This window comes from Castor canadensis, chromosome 2 (genome assembly GCF_047511655.1).
Source record: "Castor canadensis chromosome 2, mCasCan1.hap1v2, whole genome shotgun sequence".
Classification (NCBI taxonomy): domain Eukaryota; kingdom Metazoa; phylum Chordata; class Mammalia; order Rodentia; family Castoridae; genus Castor; species Castor canadensis.
The window spans coordinates 66,449,111-66,468,148 of record NC_133387.1 but is presented as its reverse complement, the minus strand read 5'-3'; the positions used below and the strand labels follow the sequence as shown (position 1 = coordinate 66,468,148).

Below are 19,038 nucleotides of genomic sequence, written 5' to 3'. Positions count from 1 at the left end.
CCTTGTCAGAGATAAGTGTTGCTACTCCTGTCTGTTTTCTGGGGCCATTGGCTTGGTAAATCTTCTTCCAGCCTTTCATCGAAGCCTATGCTTATTTCTGTTGGTGAGATAGGTCTCCTGTAAGCAACAAATTGTTGGATCTTCCTTTTTAATCCAGTTCATCAAATGGTACCTTTTGAGGGGGGAATTAATTCCATTAACATTAAATGTTAGTACTGATAGGTATGTGGTGAGTCCTGTCATTTAGTTGTCTTAGTTGTTTGAAGGTTTGGTTGTGTGTTCCTAAGTTGAGGTTACTCTCTACTTTCTTGCTTTTTCTTTTCCTGTAATTTGGTGCTGCCTGCCCTTTCATGGTTATGTTGGGTTTCACTTTCTGTGTGTAGAATCCTCTGAAGAATCTTTTGTATTGGTGGCTTTGTGGTCACATATTGTTTTAGCTTTTGCTTATCATGGAAGACTTTTATTGCTCCATCTATTTTGAATGATAGTTTTGCTGGGTAGAATATCCTAGGGTTGAAGTTATTTTCGTTCAGTGCCCAGAAGATCTCACCCCAAGCTCTTCTTGCTTTTAATGTTTCTATTGAGAAGTCTGCTGTGATTTTGATGGGTTTACCTTTGTATGTTATTTGTGTTTCTCTCTTATAGCCTTCAATATTCTTTCGCTAGTCTCTGTACCTGTTGTTTTAATGATAATATGCCATGGGGTACATCTATTTTCGTCTGGTCTGTTTGGTGTTCTGGAGGCCTATTGCATCTGTATGGGAATAGATTTCTCTAGATTTGGGAAATTTTCTGTTATTATTTTGTTGAATATATTATGCATTCCCTTTGCTTGCATCTCTTCTCCTTCAATGCCCATGATTCTCAGGTTTGGTCTTTTGATGGAGTCGGTGAGTTCTTGCATTTTCTTTTCACAGGTCTTGAGTTGTTTAACTAATAGTTCTTCAGTTTTTCCTTTAATTACCATTTCATCTTCGAGTTCTGAGATTCTGTCTTCTGTTTGTTCTATTCTGCTGGATTGGCCTTCCATTTTGTTTTGCAATTCTGTTTTGTTCTTCTTTCTGAGGTTTTCCATATCCTGAGTTTCTTCCTCTTTAATGTTGTCTATTTTTGTCCTGAGTTTATTTATCTCTTTATTAATCATGTTCTTTGTTTCACTTTGGTATTTATACAGTGCTTCTATGGTTTCTTTTATTTCTTCTTGTGCTTTCTCAAATTCTCTATTTTTGTTGTCTTGGAATTTCTTGAGTGTCTCCTGTACATTTTGGTTGACCATATCCAGTATCATCTCTATAAAATTCTCATTGATCACCTGTAGGATTTCTTCTTTTAGATTATATTTGTGGACTTCATTGGGTTCTTTGGTATAGTTTATCTTCATTTTGTTGGAGTCTGGATCTGAGTATCTGTTTTCTTCATTTCCCTCTGGTTCCTGTACTAAATTTTTGCTGTGGGGAAACTGGTTTCCCTGTTTTTTCTGTCTTCCCGTCATTGCCCTTGGTGTTGTTATTGTCCCTGTACTGTGTGCAATTAAGTATTTTCTAGCTTGTAATATTAACAATGGTGATATTTAGGATGGAAGGGTGAGAGGAGAGGGAAAGCAAAGAAGTTAAAGAAAAAGGGGAAAACAAATAAACAAGTAAAAAAAACCAAACTAAACAAACAAAACTTTCAAAAATATAAACAGGGAGAGATAGTGTACTAATCAACAGTAAGCTAAACAAGCATTAGAGAGACAGAAAGGATTGAAAAAAAAATCTCCAAGCAAATGCAATAAAGTTTCAGTCTTAATAATTTTGGTGTTAGTCCCTCAGCCTCCAATCCTGGAGATGGTGACTCAGACGTAGTTCTGTTGTTGTCTCATCAAAGGGGAAAAAAACTAAAAAAAAAAAAAAAAACAGAAAAACACAACAAAGTGTCCCAAGTTCAAATGCAATACAGTTTCAGTAAGTTTTTCAGCATGCATGTGTAGTTCAGTTGTTGTCTCATCAGGAAAGAGAAAAAAAAAGAGCCTGGAGACAGGTCTGTGAATGGCTATCTGAGGCTGTGGCTCTCCTGCCTGTTGCTGTCAGCCTGCTGTTGCTGGAGGCTTTATTTATGCAGATCTCAGGGGTGAGCTTAACACTCACCTTGCCCCGCAGACTTACTTAGAGTTCTCCTGGGTGCGACCACTACTGCTACAAGCTTTCCCCTTTCCAAGCACACTGGGGGATGTGACACTGCACCTGCTTTCTCAGGCTGGCCTGTTTATTTACAGTTCAGTGGAAAGTGGGCCTTCCCCCCTCTCCTGTGGAGTTTTCCTCCCACGACCACTTTTACAAGCTTTCCTGCTCTCGGTTGCTGGGTGCATGCTGCTGCTCTTGCCTTCTCTGGCTGCTTATTTACTTACAATTCATGTGGAAAGTGGGCCTTCCCCCCTCTCCTGTGGAGTTTTCCTCCCACTGCCACTTTTATAAGCTTTCCCGCTCCTGGTTGCTGGGTGTGTACCGCCGCTCCTGCCTTCTCTGGCCAGCTTGTTTATTACAGTTCTGTGAGGGATTTCCCCTCCCTCCCTTTTCGGCACTCAGGGTGCCCCACCCTCTTTCTATATGTCTTTTTTGTTATTGCTTATTATTCAGTTTCTCTTTTTTCCCTGGGTGGGGGTTGGTCTGTCCAGGGGTCTATGCTGATCTGGCCCAGGGTTGTCTGTGGGAGTACCATGTGCCGCTTAGCTCACCTTGTGGTCTGTGTCTTCCCAAGCAGTCTGGGTGCTGGCTAGTGGCGGCATGGGAGCCCTCCTGGTTTCTCTTTTTAATGTGAAGTGGGGATGCTATGCATGGGCTGGGGTGTGGAGGAGTCAAAGTTTTGCCTCTTCTTGGTGTTTTTTCCTGTAAGATGTACCTCCAGCATCTCTCCAAGATTTTACTTTAGGAAGCATGCTTTCTGCTTCCTCCCTCTAGCCACCATCTTGGAATCTCCTCATGCTGGATATTTTTGAGATAGGGTCTCACAAACTATTTGCCTGGGCTGACTTTGAACCACAATCTTTCTGATCTCTGCCTGCTAAGTAACTAGAATTATATGTGTAAGCTACCAGTGGCTGGCTGGGGTTTTTCTTCTTTTATTGAAATTTTTTTTTGAGATAAGGGCTCCTGCTACTTAGCTTCAGCTTACCTTCAACTTAGTATGTAGCCCAGGCTGGCCTCGAACTTGTGATCCTCCTGCTTCAGCTTCCTGGGTACTGAGATTACAAGTATGTGCCACCATGCCTGGCTTGGGTTTTCCATTTTTGTACAATTTTTTTTTTTTGGTGCTTGTGTGCAAGAATTTCTACAGCATGTATATTTAGAAATAGAATTGATTAATTTGCTGTATGTAAATATCTGATTTTACAAGATAGTGCCAAATTGCTTTTCAAAGTGATCATACCAAATTTTACTCTCACCACCAATGTGTTAGAAATCTCACTGCTGCATAACCTCACCAGGATTTAGTATTGCCAGACTTTTAGTTTATACAGTCAAACAAATAGTATCATTGTTGTAGTCTCAGTTTATACTTTCGATTATTAATACACTGTGAATATCTTATCTATTTGTAGTTCCTTCTCTGTTGAATTTCTGTGCATATCTTTTGTTCCCTCTCCCCCTTTTGGTTCTTAGAAAGTTGACTTTTAGAGTTCTTTACATATTCTAAATTGTTATCCTTTATTAGTAGTATATTTAACAAATATCTTCTCACAATTTGTGGCTTTTGTTTTTCTTTCTTATTGGTGGCACTGGGGTTTGAATTTAGGGCCTCATGCTTGGTAGGCAGGCACTCTTACCACTTGAGCCATTCTGTCAGCCCTTTTTGGTGGTGGGCTTTTTTGAGATAAAGGCTCACTATTTGCCCAGGACTGGTTTTGAACTGCATTCCTCCTGATCTCTGCTTCTTGAATAGGTGAGATTATAGACATGAATCACTGATGCCTGGCTTTGGTTTTCTTTACAGAATGTTTTGATGAACAGAAGTCTTTCATTTTACTATAGTTGAATTTATCAGTGATTTCCCTCATGATTTTTTACTTGTTTTTAGTGTCTAGTATTATACAAAATAATGGGTTTCATTATGACATTGGCAGAAGTCATGAGAGTTCTGGGTCCTTACTCATAGCACAGCAAGAAGCATGTTGGTTTTGGTCCCCTTTCTCCAGTTCTCAGAGGGGAATTCTTATCTTGTGTGAAGAGGATGGAGTGACACCTGCACTGTAGTGGGTGGCAAGATAGGAGAAGATCCCAAATCTTTTATGTCAGGTATTGAGCCAGCATCTACCCCAGAGGGAGACATTGTTACTTAACAGTAGACAAACCTACTTTGCTCTGCAGGGAGAGCCTGTTACTTTCTATCTAGAATGTTTGCTATACAAATAGTCTTGAAAAGATAGCCTTGAAATAAAGGCAGTCAGGATTGCTGCTCCAAAGATGTGCAAAAACACCAGAAGGTCATGTGGAATTGTCTTCCAATAATGATCAAATATTTCATCCCCATCTATTGACTGATACAGTCTTTTCCAGTTGATCTATCATGCCATTTCTCCTTCTCCTCACCCATCTCCCCATCCCTTCCTCCTCCTCCTCCTTTGTCGCTGTCTCAGTCTCTCTCTGGCCATGTTAGTGGGCATTGTACATGCCAGGCGAGTGCTCTTCCACTGAGCTACATCCCCAACACTTGCTTTTTAGAGACAGGGTCTCATTATGCAGCCCAGTCTGGCCTTGAACTCAAGATCCTCCTACCTCAGCCCCTACTAGTGAGGGAATTATCGGTGTGCATCCTCCCCTATCCTCTGGCTCTATTAGTTTTCAATTTCACTTCACTGAGTTTATGGAGAATTGCTGGGGGAAGAAGAGGCTTTGGAGATGTTGATTGTGCCTTCTACGTGAGGGCTGGGCACAGGTGATCAATATCTGCTATTGGCAAACACAGAATGCAGCAACCAGGAGATTCTTCTGAAGATAGTTACTTCAATCAAACCATCAGCTCACTCTGGATCACCAGACAGACAGAGACAGAAACTGAATGCACCGAATGTATACCACACCACCAAGTATTCTTTTAAGTAACAAAATCTTAGTTTTATTTTTATTTTTTACAGAAATTCAGATATTCCAACAAATTTCTTTACATTTCCTGGACCTTAAAAAAATTACACACAACTTTTGGACGTAATACAACAGAACAGAATGAGAAAGGGAGTCACTTTTTTCTTTTAAAAAAAGATAAAAACATACTTTTTATAGTCAACATTTAGTGATTTACATGTGAATTATTTATATACAAATGGTATTATCATACCCATCTTCATAGCACGATAGTATGCTAAATTACACTTAGGTTTGATGACAGCAACTTAAAAAAAAACATTAGCATGTGGATAGGAAGTACTTTTTCATTTTTGTTGACATCACGATTAGTGACATAGGACTCCTCATGGAGTCTGCAATTTACATAGATTAGAGAAAACCAATACCTTCTGTATTTTTGTAGATAGAGAGATACCTCCCTTTAAATAAAAGATGAATTCTTGAAAAGTTGTGTGTAATTAAATTTAGTAAGTAGGATGTTCTGAATGCAATAGGATAGCTAATACTTAAAGCAACAAGGAACCACCAGGATGACCAATTGTTTAGTTATGGATACTAAGTACTCCTTTAGTTTGGTTCTTTAGCAAAGCCACCTCTCTGTGAATTGGATTTTGCTTACTTGAGCATACCTGCAATACCCTTATAGCTATTTGAAACATTATCCTGTTGATAGTGAAAACACAGCTAGTACCAGAAATATTTGGCTAAAATCTGAGTGTGGTCCTAATAGAGAGAGGGTAAGAGAGGTCAATGCTGATTTGCATCAATTCTTGTGTTATTCTCCCTCAGATGTTCTGAAGATAAATGCTAATTTGATCTTAATTCTGAGCCCGTGGGTGAAGGCATTCTATATGTCTATGTTTTCTGCTCAAGTGTAGAACATGGTCTACTTCCACTGAATATCCTTGCATGTATACTTTAGCTAGGAGCAAAAGATTGTTGAAGTCAACGGGTTAGTTGTAACTACTTCCAAATGCCAGTAAACTGAAAAGAAAAAAAACCTAAGAGTTTTCAAAACCAACATTAGTAAACAAAAAAAGTAACTTACTCCTACCAAGTTTCTTTGAGCTGTGTTAAGTATATAGTCATTTATTTCTAAGGCTATTAAATTATTGTTTATTTTGTTAGTACCACTTACTATCATTTAGAAATAGGTTTGATGGAATAAGTAAAAAAATAAATGCCTGTGGTAAGGGAAATAAAGGATATGGATTTCTGATGACATGTATGGCAAAGAAATAGAAAAAAATAATGTATTTCAGTTATTCATTTGCAAAGCATATTAAATTCCTATGCATATACTATGGAGAATTAGAAAAAAGTGTTTATTCAATAACAGCCTATATATTACATGAGAGCGTCCAAGGTGAAAATGAGCTTTCTATATTTTTCAGAGTTCCTTGATGCTGTTTCCTGAAAGATAGGGCAGTCTATGTTGCTTGGGAATCTATGACATAAAGATGACATAAAGATGTACTTCCTGTAATATACAGCTTGATGGAATAATAGCATATGTCAGAAACACTTTCTCAGTAATAACTTGTACAGACGGATTAAACCGAACACAGACTTTGTAAAAACTTTTGAAGCGTTACATCTCTTAATAACTGAGTGGTTGTAACTAGTTACACAGTGAAAGAAATGAACAGGAAAAGATGGACAACCAAAGTCAGAGGCATTTTCTAAGATACTTCCTCAATAAATGACACTTGATTGGCCTCTTGGCTATTGAAACAGGAATAATCTAGAACTAACTGCCCTTTTTAAAAATAGTACTGAAAGATTAAAGCTTTTTGTTTTCTGTTTGATTTAAAAAGGACAGTTTACAAACCTCAGCAATATGTATTTTACATGTTAATTCTAGCACACTGTTATTTCTCTTCCTTAAAATATTTCCTGAATATGATTTTTCATGAATGTTATCTGATCTTACTCAATGAGAGTTTCCAATGAGCTGGTGTTTAATCCATGATCACCTCTCTTTCCAGAAAATCACCCCTCTTTCTGCAGATCTAGATTTAGAAGGTGCTTTGACGAGTGGATGTTGTACTCTTGTCCATCTTATCTCTCCCAAGTGTCTTCCTTCTTGATGTCGATGTACAAAGCTGTTATTCAATTTGTGTAGCTGTTATTTGATTTGTTTTGTGCTCATTCTAGAGAATATTGGCTTAGCAGAACTGCAGAAAAATGGGGGGAAGAGAGAGAGAAAAGGTTGGGGGAAGAGAAAAAAATGCATTATTTTCTGGAAGCAAGATTTTTGTGAACAATATTTGTCATGGAAAAACCACACTAACAAATGGTTCAAGTGCACTTTAGATTTGTTACCAAAAAAGGCTGAAAAGTTTGAGAATTCTGTTTCATTAAACACCACATAACATCATCTTCCCCATAACAGGTCTTCCCTTAAACCCAAATAGTCCCTCTATCTGGGTTAAGAATTCAGGTTGTTTTGAAGGAGCAAGGGGAACGAAGGATGATCTCAGGCATCGTGGCTCTGCCTAGCATGGAAAATGTCTCATTTGAGTACTTTTTTTTTCTTTCCAAGTTTTATTTGTTTTACACTCGACATTATAACAGATACACAAGAAGTGATTATATGAATCACCCACAAATCTTGATGTACCATCTATTTTCTTCCCATTTCCTTCTATTCCTGATGTATATGCGCACTTAAAAAAATACAGTTGGAATCACAGTACAGATGACACTTTAAACTATTAAATATTATATTAAACACACTAAAAGCATCAATTTATTTTTTTAAAAATGCTTTTATTAGTATATTATAGTTATATAGGGGAATTTGGTGTGACATTTCCATATATGTACATATTGTATCCCAGTTTGGTTCATCCCTCCATTCTTCTCCTTTTTCCCTTATTCCCCTTAAAATGATTTCCACAGGTGTCAGTGTTCCATATTCATAAATATACAGAAAGTACATCAACCATATTCACCCTCCTTAACCCTCTTCATTTACCCTCCCTCTCCCACTAGTGCCCTCCCCTTAACATATCTGTTCTACATTCCTGTCCTTCATTGTTCTATGTCTGTTCATTGTTCAGTAGGGTTTTGCCTTGATATTTTGCCTGTAAATATATTGTACTTTAATCAGTCTAACTCCTCTATTACTCTTCCTTACCCTTTTCCTCCAACCCTGCATTGTTCAACATTTTCTGTATGCTTCACTGTGTCTTGTTCCTATACAGATGTGATGTTTTTAAATATTATTCACTCTATCATTCTTTTCTTCTTTTCTTCCTCCCTTAGTTTCCTCTAATGGCCCCACTTTTGGAAACATGTTCTCTATATTTATATGTGTCCCTGATAACATTTGTATTTGTGTTTGGATCTATCTTCCACACATGAGAGAAACCATGTGACCTTTGCCTATCTTCACTTAACATGATCTCTGGTTCTATCCATTTACCTGTAAATGACAAAATTTCATTCTTCTTTATGACTGAATAATATTCCATTGCCTATATATATATATATATATATATATATATATATATATATACACACCACATTTTCTTAATCCATTCATTAGCTGTAGGACATCTGGGCTGTTTCCATAATAAGGCTATTGTGTATAATACTGCAATAAACATGGGTGTGCAGGTATCTTTATTGTATCCTGACTTATGTTCCTTTGGCTGTATGTCCAGGAGTGGTATTGCTGGGTCATATGGCAGTTCTATTTTTAGTTTTTTTGAGAAGCCTCCATACTGTTTTCCATAGTAGTTATACTAGCTTACATTCCCATCAGCAGTGTTTGAGGGTTCCTTTTTCCCACATCCTTGCCAATAGTTGTGGTTGTTTGTGTTCTTAATAGCAGCTATTCTAACAGGACTGAGGTGTAATCTTAACGTGGTTTTGATTTGCATTTCCCTTATGGTCAGGGACGGTGAGCATTTCTTCATATGGTTTTTGGTCATTTGTACTTCCTGAGTACTGGGATTATAGACAGGAGCCACCATGCCTGGCATGGATTTTTCTTTGTTTGTTATAAAAATGGGCATCTTTGAATGTGAAGATCTACATGTTCTTTAGGACATATTCTCAGGGAACAAATGCTTTTCCTTTTCTCCAACAAATTATAGACTTTGCCTGTACCAACATAACTAGATCAAAAGTAGTGTGATCAGCCCTATTTTTGGGATGATTTTCATAGACTTTGGCACTGTTAACCAGGGTCTAGGGCACCTTATATATTGTAAGGATGGGGAGATGATCCTAGATGGCCAGATTTGAGTAGAAAGGAAATAGGCCATGTGGTTTTGCATCCAAACGTATATCTTATACTTTTGAAATTCAAGATTAGATTATGGTTTCTGAGTGTGTGCTAGAGAAACCTCTGAAAGATACTCTTGTTGTTTTCAATGTTTTCCCCTTGTTTTCTATCACACTTTAAAAAATCTTATGCACATTATAATCTTAAGAAACTTATCTCAGCAAGAGAACTTGCAGTTATTTTAATGTACCCAGACTGCCCAGGGGATAATTGAAATATGATCGTGTCGTAATGATGATTAGTCTATAATGATTCTGTGAGATTGAGTCATGCTGGTAAAAGCTCTGTGAAAGGGAGTGTTTCTTTAGACAAAATAAAAAGCAACATAAGCAATCCTTGGATTTTCCTCAGTGCTATGGGCTGTTCTGCACCTGCTGTCATGGAGGTGTTCCTGACTAATGGAAACTGAAGTCAGCTTTGTGGATCCATAGTTCTATTATTATAGCATTCTTCAATCTGAATGTATTTTTTTCATTGTATTCAAAATCCACACAGCTGAATGTCTGGATTTTCCAGTAGGATCATGACAGGTGTTAGCTAAAGATGAGAGAAAGGAAGGAGTATGAGGGAGTTGTAAACAGAAGAAAGAGAATATGGAAGTGGGTATTGAAAAGTTGCTGGGCAGATGGAGGAGAAGGTAGCATATGGAAGTGCTTGAGGCTATCTATGTGTGTGATGAAGGGGATGGGGGAAAGAAGGCAGTCCCCATTCTCTTGGTTCTCAAATAAATAGAGCTTTAATTTTGTAATAAAAAGTCTGCCAAGAGGTAAATAATTTGTTAGCATTCATGAACCAGAAACTCCCTGTTTCTCTTCCCCCAGCTCTAAGCTGCCTAGATTGGTTTTATGACATTACAGGATGAAGGAAAAGTATTAGATTTCTGGGAAAGAAGTACTTGTGTCTCATGCTGCAGGATGAGATCCGTTCTCTGTGGTGGGAAAAGTGGGTATGGAAGGACCTCAGATTAGCCCCATAGCAGTGACATGCATACCTGGGAGGAGAAGGGGACTTTCTGAGGGTAGATAGCTCTCTCTGAAGATCATGAGCCCTCTGAAGGAACAGAACATTTGTGGCCAATCTCACAAGTCTCTTTCCCCCATCATTTGGCTCACAACCTAGGGCCTGACCACGAGAGGTCGTTTATCAACAACTCTCCTTGGATCTGCTCTAGTCTTGTGCTGCTGTGGCTTCTACTTGGCCAAATCTCTCAGTGGATCCCTCACTGCAATCACAGCATTGATTAGTCAACCTTTCCTTCTTAAAGCTCTCTTTGTTTATCAACTCTGGGACTCTTTTCCCCACTCACAATGTCAATGGTGGGCAGGGAGGTGAGGAGTGAATGGGAAAATGAGCACCAAGCCAGTGAGCTGGGCCTTGGGGAGGGTAAAGCAAGTGAGGTGCCCGGGGTTTGACACTCACAGGCTCATGCAGGTGCCTCATTAAGTTTTGCATACCAGGCACCCGGCTTTGCCCCTCTCTGTTCTTGGCCCTGCTGGTGAGTGCAGGCTGCTCATCATGAGGTCTGCTGGGAATATTTGTCTGAGTCTGAATTACTTAGACCCTGCTACCACAGGGTATTTTTTCTTCCTAGTGTATGACACCACCATGCAACAAGAACCCCCAGGGCATGAGAGAATTCTGCAGACTGCTAGGCTAAAAATAAGCAGGACATTGGTTCCAGTGGGACTCAGAACACAACATTCCACAGAATACCAGGAGGCCATGTGGCTGGGGGAGTAAAATTAGAATGCAGTTACCATTACTTAGATGGTACGCTCAGTGATGAGTTTCCACCTGAAAGCCTGCCAAGGGCTAACTTTTCAAATAGACTTGCGAAGAGAGTAGGTGGAAAGAGATAAAGGCAGGATTTTCTTCTCCAGATGTGGCCATGGTTCCTTTTGTCTTAAGACTCTGAGACATCAGCGTAGTTTGTAGAATTGGGTGAAATCTCAGTGTGGCTGCATTGTAATCACTGCCTTGTAAAACATTCTGCTCTTTTCAAAACTTTTGCTAACATTTTCCATGCACCGTGGATATTGCCCATCAGGGAGGCAATTTAAAAGATGTCACATTCACCCAGGTTTGTACAGAGCAGGATGGAATAAGTAAGTCATTCAGTGCTGCTTTGGATCTTTGTTCAGTCGGGTTTGACCTTGTAACATGTCATGGGCTCTGAGCTGCTCATGTTCCATTTCCAAGAGGCTCTTTGCAAATCTTTTCCGAAGCTGTCATTTGAATCACTGCTCATGAGAGCAGCTTTCATAATGGCTGCATTGTCCAGACTGTGTGAATTTTCAATGTGTTTACCTATGTCCAAAGGGCTCCTGTGGTTGGTTTCTGCTGATTGTTTCTATCTGACCTATTCAATTAGGGGTCTAGAGCCCCACAGTCTGGATAGATGGGGGTACAGGGTGGGGTGGTGGGGTGGCAGGTGGGAGTGGCTAGGCTTTTGGCAGAATAGCTAGTGGATTTCTGTTGTGAAAATGAACAAGGGAGAGAGTCCAGGCCACTTTTTCTCATTGACTAAATAGGCTCTGCCATTTTTTTCCCACTCTAATATTTTGAACTGCACCCACCTCTCATGGGAACTCTTCATCTCTGGGAGGTAGACTATATCACCATCTGTGTCTTCAGGTATTTGTTTATGTTGTAGTATATGACAGAATTTCCTTCTTTGTAAAGTCTAAATAATACTCCATGGTATGTATATGCTACATTTTGTTTATATATTCATCTGTCAATGGATATTTGGGTTGTTTCTTCCTCTGGGAACAGGCTGCAGTGAACACAGGTATACAAATATCTTTGAGACTCTGTTTTCACTTCTGATGTTGCTACCCTATGTAGTCTTTGCCTATGGCAGTTGCACATTTTATAATCTCACCAACAGTGCATGAATGTTCCAGTTTCTTCTAATTTCAGTAATAGTTGTTTTTTTCTGTTTTTTAAAAAATAATAGTCATTCTAGTGGGTATGATGTATATCTCATTGTGGTTTTTGACATCATTTCTCTGATGATTAGTGATGCAGAATATCCTCTGAGTGTTGGAGAAGTCTGAGTCCCTTGGTGGAGTGCCCACATGGAAAGGCTGTGTACAGAGCAGGAGAGGAATCTAGGAGCCTGGTTTTCCAGTTATCCCTTTCAAGGGGTCTTTGTGTAAATGAAGCCATCTTGAACCCTCCAGACCATCCAGCCACCAGCTAAATGCTACCAGTTAGTTGATACTACATAAAGTAGAATTGCCTAAATTCCTGACCCACACAATCATAAAACATAAAAATGGATTTTTTTTGACTAAGTTTTGGGATAAGTTTTTTTTTTTTGTGGTATTGGGGTTTGAACTCAAGGTCTCATGCTTGCTAGGTAGGCACTCTACCACTTGAGCCACTCCGCCAGCCCTGGGATAAGTTTTTTATGCAGTAATAATACTTGGAATAGTGGGCAAGTGCCCATTTCTCTGTTTAGATTTGCTGTATTAAATATAAAGTTATGACATGTAGGCTTGGACATTTGGCACAAAGTTCACAGGTCAGAAAGTGACTACCATTATTAATTAACTCGTGTTTTCTTCCTGACACACAATTTCTAGCAGAATAATACCTGAACCCCCAACTCCACTTCCTGGTTTATCTGTATTCTCTCTTTGGCAATCATTTGTTCAAGTGATCTAACCTAAGAGGCTTGGGAACTGTGCTGAACATAAACAGGGGCTCACAACATAACTGCGGGGCTGACTGGAGGTCTAACGCTGGCTTTGCTTGCAGACCGATCATCGCTAGTTGCATGTGTTAGAGGGTCTCATTTTGTTGTAGTTGTTTGTTTATAATCTGTCAGTGGATGGCAAAAACATGGTGTATGGTCATTGCATTCTTCCCTCCCACTCATCTGCCCACACTCTGCAATCTCTACCTGCAATGATGCTCAAGACTGCTGGGCTCCAGTTCCCAGCTCCTCTGTGTTTTCTATGGCCTCACACCCTAACCAGAAGGGCAGCTCTGGTACTTCTCTCTGGGAGTTATAATTCAGTTTGCATCCAAATTCTTGGTTGCTCACAGCCCAGATTTCTCAATGGTCTGAGCCATGTGTGTGACTGTACCTGCTTGGCGGCATCTATAGTTTCAGTGCTGGGATGGCAGTGGGGAGAAGAAAGAGAAGGATAAAAGTGTTTTAATTTCTATTTCTTTTTGGGTAGGACAAATGACTGTGTTCACATTTTTAGAACAGAAAGCAAGATACAAATAGAACTATCTTACTCCCAAAGACTCCCGCCACCTCATCTGTTACAGCTCATTCCCACTTTGGTTTCTTTCTATTGTAGCTCCATTTACTTACTTCACAGCACTACTTATGATCTGTAACTAGCCCATGTGTTTTCTAGTCTTCTGTTTTTCTTCTTCACCAGAATATGATCACATCAAGACCTCTTCTGTCTTGTTCCCCCGCACCTCCCAGCTCTAAACCAGTAACTGATCTAGGACATGTGATTGCTCAGCACTTGCTGAACAAATGGAGGAGGTTTCTATGGTTTACCATAGAAGACTAGCCCCCTTTCCCCACCAATTACAGCCCACTAGTCAGTGCCTCTCACACTCTCACACTTTAATATGCAGAAGAATCACCTCGGAATCTTGTTTAACAAGCAGTTTTTGATTCAGTAGGTCTGGGGTGGGGCCTAACACCTGGCAACTCTGTCTCCCAGGTACAGCTGATGCTGCTAGTCAGGTACCAGGCTTTGAGAAGCAAGGCAGGGAGCAAAGCTCCCGAGGAGACTGGGAACTATTCACCTTCATATTCCAAGCCTATGAGGGGTTTGGTATACAAACAGGTGCTCAAAAAAGTATACCATAGGAACCTGTGAAAAACCTGATAAAGCAAACCTCTATTGTCTGCTACAAGTTCTAAGAAACCTGCCACTTCAGCATGGACTTCTGATTTCTCCCATCTCCATGAAGGATCTGGGCAAAGGGAGCGAAAGTATTGACGGGAGGCGTTCTCTGTACTGAGTCCATGTGCGAAGACTTTATCACTTGGTTTTAACAATAATCTAACGTTTTTCCAGAAGGAACATCTAGAGAAGCCTTTAGGAAATGGGTAAAAGGTACTGTGTGAGATAGGCCAAGGGCATTTTATTTCTTTCCCCTCCCCAAGTTTCTTCTTTAAAAAATCTTTGTGTTTTTCTGCTTTTCTCACTCTCTCTTTCACTGTCTCCTAATTCCCTTTGGATCTAACATATTGATTTCAATACAGGAGGAATAGGTGCTTAAAACTGTTCTCTGGCCACTTAGGTGGACCTTCTTTGCTAGGAAGGGGCAGGAAATGGCCCAAGAATCACACTTTCATCATTTCATGCTACTCTGTATGCAGGGGGCAATTAGACTTTGACAGCAGGCACAACACTTTCTCATGTGACCTTCTCTCAGAATGTGAGTAATATGAACAGCTCTTCCTCTTCTTCCCTCTGTCTTCCCCATTAAGGAATACTATGGAATTTATTAAAAGCAAGATTACTTGGTGACCTCACCCAGGGAAACTGAGGCAAGAATGTGCTGCTGATTTATGAATCCAATGATGTTCACTATCCAGTTTTGGTCAGAAGCTGTTCCAGCTATTTAATTTCTTTCTTTCTTTTTTTTTTGTAGTACTGGAATTTGAACTCAGTCCTTGTGCTTGCTAGGCAGGTGCTCTACCACTTGAGCCATTCCACCAGCCCCACTACTCCAACTTTTACATAGGTCAAAAAGCTTTTTACACTGAAGCCCAAGAGCATCCTCAACCCTGGGAGAATTTCACAGAATGAATAAATTAGGTGACCTTAATGTGCATTCCTATTCCAGTGACTTCTAGGCACTCTCCTCAAATTTTTTTGTAATTAGTTTTCTTTTTCATTTCATGAGCTAGATCATGCACTAACACTTCATGTGTAGTCATGAAAATCTTTTAAAAAATACAAATGAAAGCAGGCTTCAAATTTGGAAATCCAAATATGGGAATTGGCTGTTCCTAATAAACACATCTCTGTTTGTTGCATTGAACTTTCACTGCATGCCAGTCTCCCTCCCAGCTTCCTCTCTGTTCTGTGTGGGACACTACCAACTTTGTATCATTTCTCTGTTCTGGCTTCTGCCTTCTCTTCCTTCCTCAGCTGTTCTCTTTAAATAAAGTCTGCCTCATAACCTTCCTCCCTTCTCTAAGCACCATCTTGAGAGTCAGTCAGGCATGGTTCCTGTTTTTCTTAGAGCTATACAATTTAGTGTTAAGTGTGGTTGTTCTGGAGCCTTCCTGGCTTTCAACGTGAACTCCACCACTCCTGGCTAGGTAACATCAAAGAAGTCCTTTGACGTATCTGTATTTTAATGTCCCTATTTGAAAGATGTGGTATCCCCTTCCTAAGTCTTTCCTGAAGAGCAATTGAAATGGTGCTTATGTTTATGACTTTGTGTGAAAACCTGGCACACAAAAAGAGCATAGTAAATATTGGTAGTATGTTTTTTTTTTTAAATGCAGACTAGTGTAAGTAACGCTATCTCATTCCAGAAATACCAAATATACATACTAACCAACAAACCATGAACACATTTACTTTTCCCTATTACAGGATGGCCCAATGGTTCAGATATGGGACAGCTCAACTTGACCCATATCAAGTCTGTGTCCTTGGACATGCTACCTGGCACTGTTTCCTCATATATAAAATAGGAAAAGTCCTGCCTCCCTCACAGAGCTCCTGTGAGTATAAAATAAGTTAATCCGCATAGCAAGACTATAACATATTAACTACTTCTGTCACTAGTATCATTATTATTATTGCTGATTTTTACCTTCATATTGTAAGGACAAATACAAATTAAAATAAGATGCTTAATTCTCCTTGCTTAAAATAAAGGAAGAGATTTCTCCCTCTCTTCTTCCCTCTAAAGCGCATTTGCTTTAGAAAACTTGTAAGTTCTTTCTCTGACTCTTTGAAATAATTCTTTCAAGAAACTAAATAAGGGTCTTTCCTTTTGACTCAGGAATGTTTTTCTGAAGGACTAGGGAAGCACAGAATCCCTACTCCCAGTTGGAAATCTTTCCAAATTCCCTGATTCCCAGTGGTGTGTTGCTTCCAGTTACAAAACTATCTTATGTCGTAAAGACAGAAATTTATTTTTTCTTTGTAAAAACCAATTAACTAACACAGATAGTCACTTCCAATAATCAGATGAATTTAGGATACAATAAATGTTGTGACTGAGTACTTCTTGAGGACTGGCTATTTTTTTTTTTTACCTTGAGAACTTGTATACAATGGATTGTATCTGTTTGACTATAAAAAAGAGTGAGATTTCTTTTTGTCTTTGCAATCTCTTAGCAGAGTGCCTGTACTGTTCATCACATTCTGGTAAAATTCTTATTCAACAATAAATCTGTTTTTTTGTTGTTGTTGTTGTTTGGCTCCTACCTTTATGGAGAGTTTTTCTTGGTTGGGAGATTTTGTTTTTAATTATCGAACCTAGACAATGCATATGAATATTTCTGTATTTGTGCATTTTCTTACTACCTTCAGTGCCTCTCCTCGTTTAGGACATAATTTACAATAGTAAAGGGACTACCTCTTGAAAGTTTCTCAGAGAGCACAACAATCAGTGTTATTAATAAGGGGATCAGTAATAACTACTTATAAAAACCCAATTGATGTCCCCCTTTCTTGTAACTGCTCTCCAAGCTTCAATGATATTGTGGTGGTGAGTACAGCTCTTTAAAACTATAAACTCATTCTCTCCTCCAGGAAGCTGGGAGGCTTTTGTTTCTCAGTGCATAGATGTGTGGTCTTGAATGAGTCTTCAGTAGGCCAAGAGTTCATGATCATAAGGCTTTACATGCCTTTACTACCACAAATTTAATAGTTCTGGTCCTAATTTCCCATATGGGTGTTGGTTGTAATGAAATGAGACATTTGAGTATGATGTATGTTTCCTCTCTAGACCAAAGGGAAGTACACTTCAGAGTCCAGAAGGCCATTTATAATCAAGATCTATGAATACTTCCCCATGTTGTAAAAGAAGTAACCAAGAACTAAGGTATTTAGGAGCTGTGTAATCCATCACTGACCAGCAGACATTGGTTAGCCACAAATGACATAGCAGTAATGGAGAACCAGAGACAGCCTGAATTGTAGGAATTTAGGGCTTTCTAAAATGCAGAAATGAGCATTGTTCTTTAGTTTGAAACATTTTGGAAGTGACACTTTGCTACTGAATATGTCTAGTTGCTTATCACAGTCCATGAGGCCTCCCTTGGCCTTCTTCTTGCAGCCCCTCTTCTTGGGTCTCCACCTTAGACCCTATTCCAGACAACTGACTGTGACCTGAACATGTCCTACTTTGGTCCTTGGCTTTTGCCAGAAATGCCCTTCCTCTGGTTTTCTAACTAGTAAACACCTGCTCATGGTTCACATCTCCTCTCAAGTTGCTTTCCTGGGAGGTATTTCCTAAACCTCTTCTTTCCTTTTCTTGGGTTTCTGTTTTGCGCCGATCATTCCTTAGCAGAGCCTGTAAAGTGGACTTGGCACCTATTTCATAGGGTGGCCTTGAGGAATAAGGTTAACATTTGACACTTCCTCCAATGGGGAGAGAAAGAGAAATGAAATACAGTAAAATTGAGAAAAGCAGTTTTGAGATCTCCCTTTGAAGTTTTTCTTCAACGAACAATAACGTAAGAACCCATAGAAATTTCTTTGTGTCTATTTAGAATGAAGCACCTGAAAAGAACTCTTGAGAGCTGAACAGGCAGGTGCCAGGACTGACACTCCAACTGCTGGACAAACAGCTCCATCTAGGGGGAGCCTCTGGCTGGAAGATGGAAGGAAGACACCAACACATTTAACCCCTGGGAGGATTGTTTTCTGTTTTATGGATGATCATACTCTGAGTCAAATCATGTCCCTAGTAAGGAAATCTGCCCCCTGCCACCCCAAAGCCTAGAAATCAGCTGTGATCCTTGTTCTCTGTAGGCCTTTGACTGGGATTTTAAGGTTTCCCCATGAGGATAATAGCTATTTCACTGGGCCCTGATAGCAGGGGTTATGCTGAGTACTGTACATAAATGATGCTCAGTTCCTACAAATACTTTTTAAGAGGCAGCCTACATAAATAATTCCATTTTACTTCTACTTATTTATTTTTGTGGCACTGGGAATTGAACCCAGAGTTTCGGATATGATAGGCAAGTGCTGTACATTCCCAGCCCCATCAATGCCATTTTATCAATGAGAAAATGAATCAATGAATATGTGGAGTAATCACACCACTGTTTACTGTTTACTGTTAGACAACAAAGAGCGAAGGCAGACAAGATCAGTCTCCACTGTTTTCTTCTTGTTTATTCTTTATTCATTTATTCATATGTGCATACATTGTTTGGGCCATCTCTCCCCCTGCCCCCTGCCCCCTCCTTCTCCTGCCCCACCCCCTTGCTTCCAGGCAGAACCTGTTCTGCCCTCTTCTCCAATTTTGTTAAAGAGAAGACATAAGCAATAATAAGAAAGATATAGTGTTTTTGCTAGTTGAGATAAGGATAGCTATGCAGAGAGATTCCTACCATTCCATTCATGCATACGTGTATTATAACCCGAATTGGTTCATCTCTTTACTACTTCCTGG

The 19,038-nt window shown here is 39.5% G+C and overlaps 1 protein-coding gene and 1 pseudogene across 3 annotated transcripts in view; one reads left to right on the top strand and one right to left on the bottom strand.

Moving 5' to 3' along the window:
* LOC141420671 (uncharacterized) overlaps nucleotides 1-19,038 on the top strand; it is a 135,326-nt pseudogene that overhangs the window by 90,054 nt on the left and 26,234 nt on the right.
* The window catches only part of Lhfpl3 (LHFPL tetraspan subfamily member 3), a 543,198-nt gene continuing 529,228 nt past the window's right edge, over nucleotides 5,069-19,038 (bottom strand). For all 3 annotated transcript variants that reach the window (XM_074064954.1, XM_074064952.1, XM_074064951.1), the window contains one exon: nucleotides 5,069-7,279. Coding sequence is in view for 1 of the 3 variants with exons in the window: in XM_074064951.1 (XP_073921052.1) it covers nucleotides 7,251-7,279 (29 nt within the window). In the remaining 2 variants the exon portion in view is untranslated. The remainder of the gene's footprint in view (nucleotides 7,280-19,038) is intronic.